We start from the raw sequence: 16724 nt of genomic DNA on the forward strand, positions 1-16724 counted from the left end.
GGGGAGGCTGAGGTGGGAGAATCACTTGAACCTGGGAGGCGGAGGTTGCAGTAAGCCGAGATTATGCCACTGCACTCCAGCCTGGGCGACAGAGCAAGACTCCCTCCCTCCCTCCCCCCACCCCCCCCAAAAAAATAGCCAGGCATGGTGGCTCATGCCTGTAATCCCAGCACTTTGGGAAGCTGAGGCGGGCAGATCACCTGAGGTCAGGAGTTCAAGACCAGCTTGACCAACATGGAAAAACCCCATCTCTACTAAAAATACACAATTAGCCAGGTATGGTGGCACATGCCTGTAATCCCAGCTACTTGGGAGGCTGAGGCAGGAAAATCGCTTGAACCTGGGAGGCGGAGGTTGCAGTGAGCCGAGATCTTGCCATTGCACTCCAGCCTGGGCAACAAAAGCGAAACTCTGGCTCAAAGAAAAAGAAAATTGTTACATGAGCTATGGAGAAAAAGAACAGGAAAGGTATAGTGGTGAGGTTAAGGGGTTGGGTGATGGACGGCCTCAATGAGAAGGTAATGTAACTTGAGCGAAGACCTAAGGGTAAGAGGGGAGTATCTTCATATTTAAATTAACTTTATCAAAATAAACTTTATCAACAGTATAAACCAGAGAAACATAATTAAATATTTTATGATGTTATAACAAAAGTTAACACTTGGAAAATTTAAAATTATAACTTTATGAAGCACACATGTAGAGGTGCATGATATTAGCACTATTATTAGGCCATGAATTTAAATTTTTTTGTTGCCTGTCAATTTAGCAAATGTTTATCAATTTATGCTATTTGTAGGACTTTTTTCTGCGTTTTTAGACTCTTAAAAAATACTACAATGTTAAAATAGCAATAAAAGTGACCATGCATGTTAAGTATATTTTCTCTGCAATTATTTGGTTCAGTTTTAATTTTATCTGTAACAATAATAGTAATTGCTGTTTCACTTTCTCTCTTCTGCGGTATTGTTTCCTCTGAATGTATGAGCTGCTTTACTCCTAAGTTTGCTGACATTGATGCAAATGCTTATCAGAACGGTAAGTAGAAACTTTATAGACAATTATTGAACACAAGCATGGAACTTAAAGCTAGACTGGGTATTTTGACATCATCTAGTAAATATTTCCATTTGACTGATGGCGAGCATGGGTGGGGATTCTTAGTGTCTTGAGTCATGGCTAGAACTGGATCATCTTGACACCAGCCCAGTGTTCCTTACATTGATCACAAATATGGGCAGTGGTCTTTATTTTTCCAAAACCCCACTCAGGGAGTCCAGTAACACTTTGTAGGTGGTTTTAATTATCTTAACATAGAACATTTGAGTAGTTTATTAAGGAACAGCTCAAAAAGAAAACACCATTTCGGATCATTTATAAATCTTTTGTGTTTGGGTGTAGATATCTATAAAGGATTCTATAAAATACAGCAGTGCCTTTTGAGGCCTAAAGAAATTGCTAACGCAGGAGGGAAATGCCATAACATGTACATTTCTATTAATTTTGTTGCTGGTTGCTGGGAATATTCTTGAATAAAAAATATTTATTCAAGAATAAATATTCTTATTCTGGGCGTGGTGGCTCACACCTCTAATCCCAGCCCTTTGGGAGGCTGAGGCAGGCAGATCACTTGAGGTCAGAAGTTCGAGACCAGCCTGGCCAACATGGCAAAACCCCATCTCTACTAAAATACAAAAATTAGTTGGGCATGGTGGCGCATGCCTGTAATCCCAGCTAGTCGGGAATGCTGAGGCAGGAGAATCGCTTGAACCAGGGAGGCAGATGTTGCAGTGAGCCAAGATCGCTCCACTGCACTCCAGCCTGGGCAACAGAGTGAGACTCTGTCTCAAAAAAAAAAAATAGGTGTGAATTGCAGTAAATGGAAATTGCTAGAAATGTGGAGATGGAAGAGGCACCACTAAGTACTTCATTCTCACCTCCTTTCCTTTCCATGCACTTTTTTTTTTTTTTTTAATTTTAGAGTGTGCACACAACTAAAAGAGAGGGTAGAATTAGGGGAAAAAATTAATATATATTTTTCAAGTTAATAGTTATATTTTTTCTTGATTGATTTCCATATCTCATATAAAAGATAAGTCTATTTTCTCTGAAATTTGATAGCAATGTTCTATATCAGGAGTCACTTATCTTTTTTTCTTTTTCTTTTACAGAATCCTATATTTTTATTTAAAATGATCGCGTCATTTTCAATCAGGCAGCCCATCCAAACATGCGGACCTATTATTTCTGCACTGATACAGGAAAGGAAATGGAGTTGTGGATGAAAGCCATGTTAGATGCTGCCCTAGTACAGACAGAACCTGTGAAAAGGTAAAGGCTTGTAGAAAAAATGGTGATTTCCACTTCCATTTTATTCCATGCCTTGCAAGTATTTCACTGTCATAGTACATATCATTTTAATAGTCATGGTATGAAATCATTTTTTCCTAAGAAAGCAAGGATCAATTCCTGTTCTGAATTAAATTAATACACATTTTGTTAGTTTGCAATACCACCTACATTTTTATTCCACTTTTCTTCTTTTTCTTCTTTATTCATTTTCACCTATCAGTGTACTGGGGTGAATCCAGAATCCTAACATTCAAACTGAATGTTCTTTCTTCTTACAGAATTACCTTTAATTTCCGGTGAGTACGTTTTTAATTGTTACCTTAAAGCTACACAGATTTTTATCCTTTCAGATAGTGAATTTAAGATTCTAAATCTTAGAAGAGAGTTTATTTTTATGAAGTTAATTTGTGTTTTTCTATAATAGTGTGTTGATGTTTCTAAAGTGTAATGAATTACAGTAAGAAACTTTGAAAGTTTCATTTTTTCAACATTTCTGATTAATTTTTATTGTTTTTGTAATGAATATCTCCAGAAAATAGTTCGTCAAGCATTTAGATTGTTTCCAAATAAATCCACTTCTTGGTGAATTGTACCTTTTTTATATTGAAACTCTACTACTCACATTCCTTGATAATATAGATAAGTGCTGTTAAAATTGACCTATGTGTTTTTCCCTGCTTGAAGATACGAATCATTTTAATATTTTTCAGTATAGCTAGTTAGAGGAAATCTGATTCTCAGACTACATAAATACAAGTAGTATAATGTGCTTTTTAAAAATATATATATTCCTGTAATTTGAAGAAAAAATAATGATGCAAGTTAATTTCTTCCAGTCAGTGACAGCTGAGCACGTATCTTATGTAAGAAAGATGCTAATGTGCAAGTTTAGCCTTTTTTCCCTCTTCTCAGGAAATTAGGGATTGTTACAGTATACATCTAGTCCTTTGTTTTTCTTATTCTAGTGTGCATTTTAATAAAGTCTTGGCTTTTTGGCTAAAAGACTTAGGTTGATGCTGTGTTTTTGTGCTATTTTTGTAAATATCAGGTCTAAATCAAGTTACTCAATCACTAGTAATTAGAGCTGGGGAAAAACTGAAAAGAAAAGAGGGTCTAGGATATAGCTCTATGACATCTATTTTTAAGAAAAACCGTTTTTGCCACATGCATATTCCAGGATGAGAGCAGATAGAAGGAAAATCTATTTTTGGAATTGCATGTGTAAAAATTACCTGAGTAGAATAAAGATGAGGTGGTTAGCACTGATAACAAGAGAAAACGTGTAGGTGAAGAGAATTCATTTAAAATCTTCAGGCTAAGCATGGTGGCTCACGCCTGTAATTCTAGCATTTTGGGAGGTTGAGGGATCACTTGAGCCCAGAATTTTGAGATCAGCCTGGGCAACATGATGAAACACCATCTGCACCAAAAATACAAAAATTAGCTGGGCGTAGTACCACACTCTTGTAGTCCCTGCTACTCAGGAGGCTGAAGCATGAGGATCACTTGAATCAGGAGGTTGAGGCTGCTGTGAGCTGTGACTGTGCCACTGCACTCCAGCCTAGACAACAGAGTGAGACCCTGTCAAAAAAAAATCAGAATAAAAAGAAAACTTTAATACTTTCAACTTCAAAGCAAAATTTTTAGGGAATTGTTTAGAATACAGAAATCTGTATAATAATTAAAATGTTTATGTCCAAATAATTTCAATATTGTATATTATACTTTTCTCAGAATTTCAGCATATTTCTACTTTATTTTATTAAATTTACCACTCTAAAAACTAATAATTACTCATAATTTGGGATGATAAAGATGACAATTATTTGGCTTGGCTTTTGGCAACCTGATAGTTCACTAGTTATGTGCTTATACAATTTTCAGCCATCTTTGTTAGTGTAATCTACTCAGATAAGATTTATTAATACCACCTGTGTGCCCAGCTTAGCGTCTGTTATCCTGTAGAAATTATGTGTTTTCTTCTACTCCTAGTTGTTGGCATTTTTATCCCACCCTATTAGATTTAGTCATTCAAAGTGAAAATAAGTATAGAAAGATTTTGTTTGCTTGGTTTTAAGCTAATGCACTCATTTTGCTGTATGGCTCAAATATTTAAAATATGTATCAGAGCGTATCACTCTAATACAACATCCAGTTTTTAACTTGAGAGTTCATTTTCCCTAACTTTTCACCTGTTCACTATAATGTCATAGTCTCCTAGTGTGCAGATCATTGATGGCCAAAAGAAAAAAAAAATCTAAGTATAATATGGATTCTCTGAATAATTTTCATCTCTAAGCCCATTATCATTTTATATATCTCAGTGTATTTTCTGCAATAACTTAAATGTCACTTTTTAAAATTAGATCACAAGTTTTATATTATTTATGGTACCTTAGCATACTTTTCTGAGTCAGCTTTGTTCCATTTAGAGAAAAGTCATCATGTGTGTCTTTTTGACTACTTTTTCAATGATAAATCTTGGGGAAAAAGAAAAAAAAATTGACCACAGTTTTAATTTAAAATAATAGCTGTAAGCTGAGCACGGTGGCTCACGCTTGTAACCCCAACAATTTAGGAGGCCAAGGTGGGCGGATTGCTTGAGCCCGGGAGTTCAAGACCAACCTAGGTGACCAGTGAGACCCCATCTCTAAAAAAATTTAAAAATTGGCTAGGTGTGGTGGCATGTACCTATAGTCCCAGCTGCTCGGGAGGCTGAGAGGGAAGGATCACTTGAGCCCAGAAAGTTGAGGTTGCAGTGAGCCAAGATCACGTCACTGCACTCCCCCCTGGGTTATAGAGCAAGAGACCTTATCTCAAATAATAATGATAATAATCATGATGACAGTAATAATAATAGCTTTACATAGACTACAGTAAATATGTTTTTAAAATCTTTTCAGTTATTTTATGTTTAATGTTAAAATTCTTACCCTCCCAAATAGCAAGGGATACATGTGCTTTTAGTGTAAATGTTCTCTGCCTTCTTTGTTGTTGTTCTTGTTTTGAGATGGGAGTCTCGCTATGTCGCCCAGGCTGGAGTGCAGTGGCACGATCTCAGCTCACTCCAACCTCTCCTCCCAGGTTCAAGCAATTCTCCTGCCTCAGCCTCCTGAGTAGGTGGGATTATAGATGCCCACCACCAAGCCCAGCTAATTTTTTTTTTTATTTTTTGTAGAGAAGGGGTCTCACCATTTTCGCCTGGCTGGTCTCAAACACCTGATCTCAGGTGATCCACCCACCTTGGCCTCCCAAAGTTCTGGGATTACAAGCATGAGCGGCCACACCTGGCCAACTTCTGTTTTTCAAGAGAAAGAAGCACATAGTCTATCTTAGTAAATTTTCCCAATGTCTAATATTGCCTCCAATCTAGAAGCTATGGTTTATATCTAACCTAAATATATGGATGGTTCATAACTTTACTCCAAGAAAAACAGTCACCTTTTTTTTTTTTAATTGTTTTCCTTGGTGACCATATTCCAAACCTTCTAGATATCTTCATCCATAGTTGATCACAGATATATGTATATAGATCTACATCTTTTCCACACATCATAAACATTGGCAGCATTACCACACCTAGTTTCTGATAGAAGCATTTTTATTTATTGGAATATGGAGGGTTGGCTGGCTCCTGAGAGGCCTCCTAGAGTGGCATGATCTTGGCAGTTTCGTGCAGGTTCAGACACTCAGCTTGATCTTTTCAGAGTCTGGAAGTGATTAGGCTCAGGGAAAGAACTAGATATGGCAGCTAGAATAGTGAGCAGTACAACTGTCAAGTGACCTAGACACATGCTGTTAACTAGCTCATTCTTTCAGTGGCCAGGTGGACATGGGATGCCAGATTCTAACCCAAGATTGCTTGATGTGATGGAATTATAATGGTAATAAGGTCTGTGCCAGCCACTCATTAACTCATCTGATTCTCACAAGAACGCTCTGATCTTGGTGGCACGATCATACCCATTTACCAAAGAGGAAGCATAGGCACTTTAAGTGTTCTGTACTTTGCCTGAAGACACAGCTAGTAAGAACAGAGTTGTAAGCCGGACATGTGCAGTCAGACTCCAAGAGCTCTAAAATCATACTGAGTTCCTCTTGAATACAAACAACAGGAGTTAATCATATGGTTCAGATCTTTGATAGCATCAGACTATGATTTCCTGTTGCAGCCATTTCCACAACCAGACTCATGTTTGTCTCATGAGTCAACAAGGAGCTAACCTTGGCTGGGAGCCATGTTGCTCCTTTCAAGGGACTATCTACTGTGGTCCTTGAAGTGTAGATTTTGTGGTTTAACTGTCATAAGGCAATCTTAATTTGCTTTATTTTCAGATTCCTAATGGTGGGAGCACACATCACTTTTTACCCTCTAGTTCTTTATGTTTTCTTTTTCCCCCTTTCTGTTTATACATTCTGGTGTTGTGCTTGAATGTTAATATCACAGCATTGGGTATTTGTGTAGACTTGTGACCCTTTCCAGTCCCCTTGCCCCCCCCCCCCCGTAAAGTATAATTTTTCCTAGATTGAATCCCAGAAGTAACATGTGCATTATTTCATGTGATTTACTATGATTTTCTTCTCTGATTTCAGAGTGGACAAGATTACATCTGAAAATGCACCAACTAAAGAAACCAATAACATTCCCAACCATAGAGTGCTAATTAAACCAGAGATCCAAAACAATCAAAAAAACAAGGAAATGAGCAAAATTGAAGAAAAAAAGGCATTAGAAGCTGAAAAATACGGATTTCAGAAGGATGGTCAAGATAGACCCTTAACAAAAATTAATAGTGTAAAGCTGAATTCTCTGCCATCTGAATATGAGAGTGGGTCAGCATGCCCTGCTCAGACTGCACACTACAGACCAATCAACTTGAGTAGTTCAGAGAACAAAATAGTCAATGTTAGCCTGGCAGATCTTAGAGGTGGAAATCGCCCCAATACAGGGCCCTTATACACAGAGGCTGATCGAGTCATACAGAGAACAAATTCAATGCAGCAGTTGGAACAGTGGATTAAAATCCAGAAGGGAAGGGGTCATGAAGAAGAAACCAGGGGGTAAGTGTCTATCTTGTCATTATGAACCCAGGTTTTTTTGATGCTGTGTTGGTGGAGATTGGTTTCTGAGCTACTGATTAAAATACTGGTTTAAATTGTGTTTTAGCTGTTATAGCTTCATTACTACATCTTTGGTTTATGATGATCAGATATAAGTATTTATTCTCTGTCTCTTATGTTCTGTCACCCAACTTTGCTTGTGGCAAGGAGTCATCCTACCTGGCCAAGCTCAAGGAAAGGCTTGGGTTACAGGTAGAGATCGAGTTTATTTGGGAGAGGGAGGGAGCAAGCCCTGTCCTCTCAACCCACCCCTGTCTTGTCCCCTGCCATTATCACCTCTTCTCTGACTGTCCTCCATTACCAGTTTCTGCAGGTTGGTACAATGCAAGGATCTCCTGAGACAAGTAATATGGAGGCAGCAAAGGCCTACTGCTCTCTAATTCCCAGTCGTATTATTGGGCTTTCTTTAAATCAGAATGCACATAACTATTAAATTCGAGGCCAGGCACAGTTTTTCGTGCTTGTAATCCCAGCACTTTGGGAGGCCAAAGCAGGAGAATCATTTGATCCAGGAGTTTGGGACCAGCCTGGGCAACCTAGCAAGACCCCATCTCTGTAAAAAAATGTTTAAAAATTAGCCAAGCATAGTGGTGCATGCCTGTAGTACCAACTACTTGGGGGAAGTTGAAGTGGGAGGATTGCTTGAGCCCAGGAGTTGGGAGCTGCAGTGAGCTATGACCGCCAGTGCACTCCAGCCTGGCAGCACAGTGAGAACCCAACTCTAAAAAAATAAAAAGTAAATGTATTTATATGAGCATTTATTCATTTTTGCATGCACTTTTTCTTAGTATATTTACTGTGCAACTACTATATGCTAATTGTGGGACCGCAAAGTAAAATAATGAAAAGATACAGTCCAGATACTCACAAAGATAATTCTCTAGTAGAGGAGACAGTTGAATAAGTAGATGCAATTTAGTGTGACAAATACAATGAAGGCAGACCAGGGTGCTGTAGGAACACATTGCGGGACGACAGCACAATCTTAAGGATTCAGAGTCCAGGAAAACCTTTGTAGAGGAAGCAGAACACAGGCAGTGATACGAAGAATAACATGCATATTATGGCTTAGATATGCAAAGCTCCAGGCTTGGTAGAGAACAGAAGAATCAAAAGAAATCCAGTATGACTTGGTTGTAACTGGGGAAACAATGAGTGAAGAACAAGGCTAGAGACATAAGCTAGGAGAGAGATATTCAGATTGGTGTCTCAGAAATCTGGATAATAAATTGGAGAAAGTTCAAAAGTTACTTAAGTGATTGAAGTGAGAAGAGGAAGAGGATGTATTCAGGATATAATTGACAAGTCTAGTTAATTGCTTTGATGTGCTTGATTGCAAACTCGTCTTGCTCAAGATTAAGTCTGGTGCCGGGCAAGGTGGCTTGCGTCTGTAATCCCAGCACTTCGAGAGGCCAAGGCGGGCAGATCAGTTGAGGCCAGGAGTTCGAGACCAGCCTGGCCAAGATGGTGAAACCCCATGTCTACTAAAAATACAAAGATTAGCCAGACATTTTAGCGCTCACCTGTAATCTCAGCTACTGGGGAGGCTGAGGCAGGAGAATCTCTTGAACCTGGAAGGCAGAGGTTGCAGTGAGCCAGGATCGCACCACTGCACTCCAATCTGGAAGTTTCTTGAAGGAAATCAAGAATGACACCCTGCCTTTTTGGCCTGGGCAACTAGGGTGATTTGGTGCCTTTTACTGCAAAGAAAAGATTTGGGAAAAGAGAAGATAGTGGTTGCATGGGTTATGTGAGGTAATGCATATGTTAATTAGCTTGGTTTAGCCATTCCACAATATACATATTTCAAAACATCATGTTGTTCACCATAAATATATATAATCTTATTTGTCAATGTTCTTTAAAAAGGAAACTGGCAAATGCTCAGATTTACCAGTAATCAGGGAATTGCACATTAAAGAAACAATTAGGCATTATTTTTCACTTACCAGATTGACCAAAATCATAAATAAAAGAATTAATTAAGGCACAGATGAATAAAAGTTAGATTACTTAATGTTGGATGGAATGACAGACATGAATAAGCTCATATATTACTAGCAGGAAAATAATACAATTTGATTAGACAGAAAAGAAGCAGGAAGCAGATCTGTGGGGGAAAAAAATGAAACGATGTTTGGAAGTGCTTGGGAAAGTAATCACTTTCAGGAAAATGATAAAAATCCAAATCAGAAGATTGCTGAGTCTCTGCTCACCAAGTTAAATCTTACTTCAAAGAAGAATCACTTTTCCCCAAAAATCATACTTCCTTAAGTTTAAAAGTGTATAGAGAGAGTCAACAGATATCTGGAAATTAGAGGATTTTTAAAAATTGTTAAGTATAAATACTAGTTTTAGGTTCCTTTATGAGTATAATTAATATCAGGAAGGCTTTCAGTGACTTCTTTCTTTTGGACATAGACCAACAGCTTCTGAAGGCTGGTTTTAGGTTATTTTGAGCTAAGATTTTCTCTGGGTTCCTCCTACATTTTTGGGTTAACTGTTATGCCAGTTTTTATAAATACTGTTATTTAGATGTTCTTTTGAAATGGCTTGAGTCCACTTTGGATCATAAGAAAATATCATCTACATTATGATATAAACTTCATCATAAAAATAGTTGCAGTGTTTTATAATGAAATGATTTTTTATTGGTGGAATGAAACAATTGTAATTCAATATATAAATCATTTTTTAAAAAGCTTTATGAAAGTCTTTTATTATTAAAGTTCTGATAGGAAGAAAAAGGTTTAATATTTAGTCAAATAGTAGGTCCCTGCGTCTGTGAACAAAGCTTTAAAGTTTCATTCTGAGTGGCAGGCACTGTTAAGATGCATGGTCCTTAAGCCATTGTTCTGCATGGCAGAATCACAGGGAAAGGGCTTTTATGGTGCTTGACAGGCAGCTGCTGGTCAATGGGGCACTAAATCTGATGTAGGAGCTTAGAGTGTTCATTTCTTAAGCTTTCAGTTAAAAGTAAATCACACTTTGCTTAATTTGAATTTCTTTGGGGGAAAAAAGTCACTAAAGGGAATTGTAGTTTTGAAAAACAGGTCTCAAAGTGCTATAAATATATGGGATAAAAATAAATTTGCTTGATAATTTAATTTTTAATTAAAATTCCCCAAATGTGGTTCCAAAGATGACAGAAGTGCCTTTTAATGTCATTAATTAGTGAAGCTGACTAAAAATATATATATCCTGCTATTAATGATCATATGATAGTTGACAGTTCAGGTTCAATATACATCTCTATAACAGGGTCCAAGCCAAACATTATGAATACTTCAGAGCGCTTGACAAAAGTGTTTTAGTGTAATTATATTTTTGAACTATAATTTAGATATTAGTTTTTAAGCAATTTTGGGTGTGTTTTAGATTGATAGTGTATGTCCCCTTCCTTACATTTTTCTATGATATAGCTCAGTGCTTAATCTCTAGCTTTTTGCATGTTAAGCCTCCTGTAGTATTTCTTGAATTTATGAATGACCAAATAAACCAAGGTGTGTCAGGGTAAATTGCTTTAGTACTAGGGCAGTCTCTTTGATGGAGTCAGCTTTCCCTAGCTGACATATTTGCAAATAGTCATGGGATTGCCAGCTCTAGATGTTTTCCAGTTTCTGGCTTTCGTATGATAGGAGACGGTGAAGATGGGGAGGAAGACCAAGCAGAAACAAAATAGAAAATACCCGTGGAGGGAAAGCCTCAAGGAATTGAACTCTTTATACTGGTTATATAAGAGCAATTGGGTACCTTTCTCCCTCTCTCCACCCCGAAGGCATTGGATGGTTGGCCTGAATGCAGCGGTTCTTGTCTGGAGACATTTTGTTCAATTTTGAACAACTTCTTTTTGAGTAGAGACATTGAAATCCTGAAGAACAACCACCATGATGAAGGAAATTTAGTTGAGGAGAAATGGTTGAAAGAATTAGAAATATTTAAAATACAAAAAAAGGCATAGATTTTTAGAGCTCTAGAATAAGTTTATGATGAAGTCATCTTCTAGATGAGAAAAGAGGATCCCAGTTTCAGTTGGCCATTGGCTAGATTTTAATAGCATATAAAGGGCTCTCTGGTGTGATAAGATTATATCCTTCCTAATTTTTAATACCTTTTTATTTTTAACTAGGTCATTGTGATAGATAAGTATGGCTTTTTAAAAATAATACTCATATCTTGGCAAAATTTAAAAATAGAGGGATTTTTTTAAAAAATCAAAAAGTTTAGGGATCACTGGCATAGTTAAAAGAGTGCTGCTTTAGAAGGTAGGAGACCTGCATTTTAGTTCTATTTAGCCCACAAGCTCTTTCTGTAACCCCAAGTATGATCTCTTGGACCAGGTGTGGTGGCTCACACCTGTAATCCTAGCACTTTGGGAGGCCAAGGTGGGTAGATCACCTGAGGTCCAGAATTCAAGACCAGCCTGGCCAACATGGTGAAACCCCGTCTCTACTAAAAATACAAAAATTAGCTGGGCGTGGCAGCAGGCACCTGTAATCACAGCTACTTGGGAGGCTGAGGCAGGAGAATCGTTTGAACCTGGGAGACAGGTCCAGTGAGTGGAGATCATGCCACTGCACTCCAGCCTGGACAACAGAGTGAGACTCCATCTCAAAAAAAAAAATATATATATATATAATATCTTGGTCTTTTCTCCCCTACTCCCCTACCCTGCCCCCAATATTCTGAAAGTCCCAGAATATGTAACTCATTTAAGGTCTAAATACTTAATAGGAAAGCAAGAATCAAAACTTGGCTCTCTTGATTTTTGATCAACCACTTTTCCTGTTTTACTGTTTTCCCACTATATCCCGTCTGGATGCTTTAACCCACAAAGAGAAGGTATATTTAACATGAGATTTTCTCTTATTATAAAGGTAACATAATTTTACTACCCCAATAGACACAAATTATGCAGGCAGTTTATTAATTGGGTGACTCATAGTCCAGAATGCACTCAATTCATCACACCTCATCACAATGAAATCTTTTTTTTTTTTTTTTTTTTTTTTTTTGGAGACAGGGCCCTCCCTCTGTTGGCCAGTCTGGAGTACAGTGGCACAGTCTCAGCTCACTGCAACCTCTGCCTCCCAGGTTCAAGCAATTCTCCTGCCTCAACCTCCCGAGTAGCTGGGAGTGCAGGAGCATGCTACCACGCCCAACTAATATTTTCTAGTTTTTGTAGAGACGGGATTTTGCTATGTTGAACTCCTGACCTCAAGTGATCCACCTGCCTTGGCCTCCCAAAGTGCTGGGATTGCAGGGGTGAGCCACTGCACCCAGCCTGAAATCTTTTTGTAACTATAATATATCAGTATTTGTGCATTGTTACTGACAGGTCTTTGGGTCAAAAGAGAGCTCTTATATCCAGATTATCAGGGAAGGATTCCCAGATTATTAAGAGTATGGTCAAATAATTTTCCCATCAAATATTTAATCCCTTCTGGTCCATGTAATTACCAGTATCTCTGACATTTTCACAACCAGTAGGAGCCCATGTAATATAAGGAAAAAGTTGTTAACTAAACATTGAAAGAAGAGATGAGGAAACCTGAGTTTGTGGAGTCCCAACCCTTCCACATAATAATTTTTTTGGAGACAGTGTTTTGCTCTGTTGCCCAGGCTGAAGTGCATTGGCACGATCTCAGCTCACTGCAACCTCCACCTCCCAGGTTTAAGCGATTCTCCTGCCTCAGCCTCTCGAGTAGCTGGAACTACAGGCGTGCATCACCACACCTGGCTGATTTTTGTATTTTTAGTAGAGACAGGGTTTCACCATGTTGGCCAAGCTGGTCTTGAACTCCTGGCGTCAAGCGATCTGCCTGCCTCAGCCTCCCAAAGTACTGGGATTACAGGCGCAAGCCACCACGCCCAGCCTAATCTTACTTTTTCTAATCTAGATGTTTCTTGTGCTGGTGGTGGTTAAAAAGTTACGTTTGGGAAAAATAAAAAACTAGCCACGCATGGTGGCATACACCTGTAGTCCTAGCTACTTAGGAGGCTGAGGCAGGAAGATCACTTGAGCCCAGGAGGACCAGACTGCAGTGTACTCCACTGCACTCCAGCCTGGGTGACAGAGTGAGAACCCATCTCAAAAAAAAATATGTATGTTTGTGTTTAGAATTTGAATTATACCTACACCTCTGTATCTAAAGGAAATGGAGGCCAGGCGCTCACTCCTGTAATCCTGGCACTTTGGGAGGCTGAGGCAGGCAGATTGCCTGAGCTCAGGAGTTGGAGATCACCCTGGGCAACATGGCAAAACCCTGTCTCTACAAAAGTACAAAAAATTAGCTAGGCATGGTGGCTGGTTCCTATAGTCCCAGCTACTCAGGGGGCTGAGGCAGGAGAATCACTTGAACTTGGGAGGCAGAGGTTGCAGTGAGCTGAGATTGCGCCAATGCACTTCAGCCTGGGCAACAGAGCAAAACACTGTCTCCAAAAAAAAAAAAAAAGAGATAATAGGGAAACACAAATGCTAACTTTACGTAGTTTTTAATTGATTCTTTTTTTTCTGGCTCACTTCTCCCCTAACTTTTAAAAATCTTTTTTATGTCATGAATTTCACCTAGTATGAAGTTGGCACTGTGATAGTTTTATAAACTCAAAAGAGTATATTTATTAAAGTGGTTTTTTTGTGTGTGGTTTTTTTTTGTTGTTTTTTTTTTTTTTTTTGAGATGGAGTCTCGCTCTGTCACCCAGGCTGGAGTGCACTGGCGCGATCTCGGCTTGCTGCAAGCTCGGCCTCCTGGGTTCACGCCATTCTCCTGCCTCAGCCTCCTGAGTAGCTGGGACTACAGGCGCCCGCCACCACGCTCGGCTAATTTTTTTGTATTTTTAGAAGAGACAGGGTTTCACCATGTTAGCCAGGATGGTCTCCATCTCCTGACCTCTTGATCTGCCCGCCTCGGCCTCCCAAAGTGCTGGGATTACAGGTGTGAGCCACCCAAAGTGGTTTTTTTAAAAATAGTAAACTGAAATTGTATTCTTTCATTTTTGGAAATGGTAGTATTCTGTGCTTAGTAATATGCAATTACATATCCAATTCCCAAAATTAGCATTTTAAAAGAATTATACTTTGCATGCATAATGTTAGATTGCTTTAAAAAGCCTCCTGAAAAATATTCTACCGTCTATGAAGTGGAATATTAATTACTGTGCTGGAAACATTGCAAAATTGATGAGATTGCAGTTTTATATCTGAAATATTGTGATATTTAAGTATTTTATCTTTAATAGAACTCTGAGCGTCAGCTCCAAGTCACTTTTATATTTCAAGTTAGGAAAAGCTATGAAAGGAAGTTATTCCTTCAAACCAAATATACTGATGTATTTACTCCCATAAATAACCATACTTCCTGAAAGAAAACATACAACAGAATAGTCAACATATACTTGCAGTAATTTATTTCCTGTCTTTATGCTCTATGGGTATAACTCACTTCATATTTCATCCATACATAGAAATCTTAGTCCTCTGATGAGATGTATAAAAATGAGAGTTTATTTATATAAAAACAAATAAAATATAGTGACAGAATTGAGATTAGATTTTAAACATTCTTATTTCTCAAATGAAGTATAATACTCTTGCATCTTTAAATCAAACTATACATTGTGTGGAACTAATAGTCTTTTGTGTAATTGATATAGATGCTGTTTATCTTGTATTAAGTGTGTTAAATTGAATTTCATAAAAAGATTAAAATCTGTTAATAGTTTATACCTTGTATAATATTTTGATCTTTAAAAAAATACATTCTAAGCCGGGCACGGTGACTCATGCCTGTAAATCCCAGCATTTTGGGAGGCCAAGGTGGGTGGATTACCTGAGGTCAGGAATTCAAGATCAGCCGGGCATGGTGGTGGACGCCTGTAATCCCAGCTACTCGGGAGGCTGAGGCAGGAGAATCACTTGAGCCCGGGAGGCAGAGGTTGCAGTGAGCCGAGATCATGCCATTGTACTCCAGCCTGGGCAACAGAGCGAGACTCTTGTCTCCAAAAAAAAAAAGATACATTCTAGTGTATATTTTACTTACTGAACAAAAGAAATGTACTCTAATTTAGAATTTGGAAAATAACTCTCCTTCATGTTTACATTTTAATTTTTTTTTATTTTAGAGTAATTTCTTACCAAACATTACCAAGAAATATGCCAAGTCACAGAGCCCAGATTATGGCCCGCTACCCTGAAGGTTATAGAACACTCCCAAGAAACAGCAAGACAAGGCCTGAAAGTATCTGCAGTGTAACCCCTTCTACTCATGACAAGACATTAGGACCCGGAGCGGAGGAGAAACGGAGGTCCATGAGAGATGACACAATGTGGCAGCTCTACGAATGGCAGCAGCGTCAGTTTTATAACAAACAGAGCACCCTCCCTCGACACAGTACTTTGAGTAGTCCCAAAACCATGGTAAATATTTCTGACCAGACAATGCACTCTATTCCCACATCACCTTCCCACGGGTCAATAGCTGCTTATCAGGGATACTCCCCTCAACGAACTTACAGATCAGAAGTGTCTTCACCAATTCAGAGAGGAGATGTGACAATAGACCGCAGACACAGGGCCCATCACCCTAAGGTAAAATAGCTGCTGATTTTTTGTTAACTCACTACCTTATAAATGCTGTGTTTTCCTTCTAGTATACTATTTTAAGTGTGAGAGACAAAAGAATGGGGAGAAAGTAAGCAAGGCAGCTCTTTTTTGTTTTAAAAAATAAATAAAAATATTTTACAACGTTAAGATCTCATGTATGAAAAACACCTAATTGGAACACTTCATCTCTCAGGAACACAGGAGCAGTTCTTTTGAGCAGATGCATTCTGTATTCTGTGCTTGATACCATATCTCATCAGTTCTCCATGTAGGTTAACACCACATGCATTTTTTTGTTGTTTTGTTTTTGTTGTTGTTGTTTTGTTTTGAGATGGAGTCTCTCTCTGTTGCCCTGGCTGGAATGCAGAGGCATAATCTCAGCTCACTGCAACCTCTGCCTCCCAGGCTCAAACGATTCTCCTGCCTCAGCCTCCCGAGTAGCTGGGATTACAGACATGCGCCACCACACCTGGCTAATTTTTGTATTTTTAGTAGAGATGTGGTTTCACCATGATGCCCAGGCTGGTCTTGAACTCCTGATCTCAAGTGACCCACTGGCCTCAGCCTCCCAAAGTGCTGAGATTGCAGGTGTGAGCCACTGTGCCTGGCCTAGACCACATTCATTTTTATTGGCTTTTTACACACTTGG

The 16724-nt window shown here is 38.6% G+C and overlaps 1 protein-coding gene across 11 annotated transcripts in view; it reads left to right on the plus strand.

The window, feature by feature from the left end:
- PLEKHA5 (pleckstrin homology domain containing A5) overlaps positions 1-16724 on the plus strand; it is a 242703-nt gene that overhangs the window by 135237 nt on the left and 90742 nt on the right. For 9 of the 11 annotated variants that reach the window (XM_054442322.2, XM_054442315.2, XM_054442324.2 and 6 more), the window contains exons 9-11: positions 2216-2331; positions 6946-7413; positions 15595-16060. In XM_054442322.2, coding sequence (XP_054298297.1) covers positions 2216-2331; positions 6946-7413; positions 15595-16060 — 1050 coding nt within the window. The remainder of the gene's footprint in view (positions 1-2215; positions 2332-6945; positions 7414-15594; positions 16061-16724) is intronic. The other 2 variants (XM_063672478.1, XM_063672481.1) reach the window with 1 other exon arrangement.

Source organism: Pongo pygmaeus, chromosome 10, assembly GCF_028885625.2.
Source record: "Pongo pygmaeus isolate AG05252 chromosome 10, NHGRI_mPonPyg2-v2.0_pri, whole genome shotgun sequence".
In the NCBI taxonomy this organism is placed as follows: domain Eukaryota; kingdom Metazoa; phylum Chordata; class Mammalia; order Primates; family Hominidae; genus Pongo; species Pongo pygmaeus.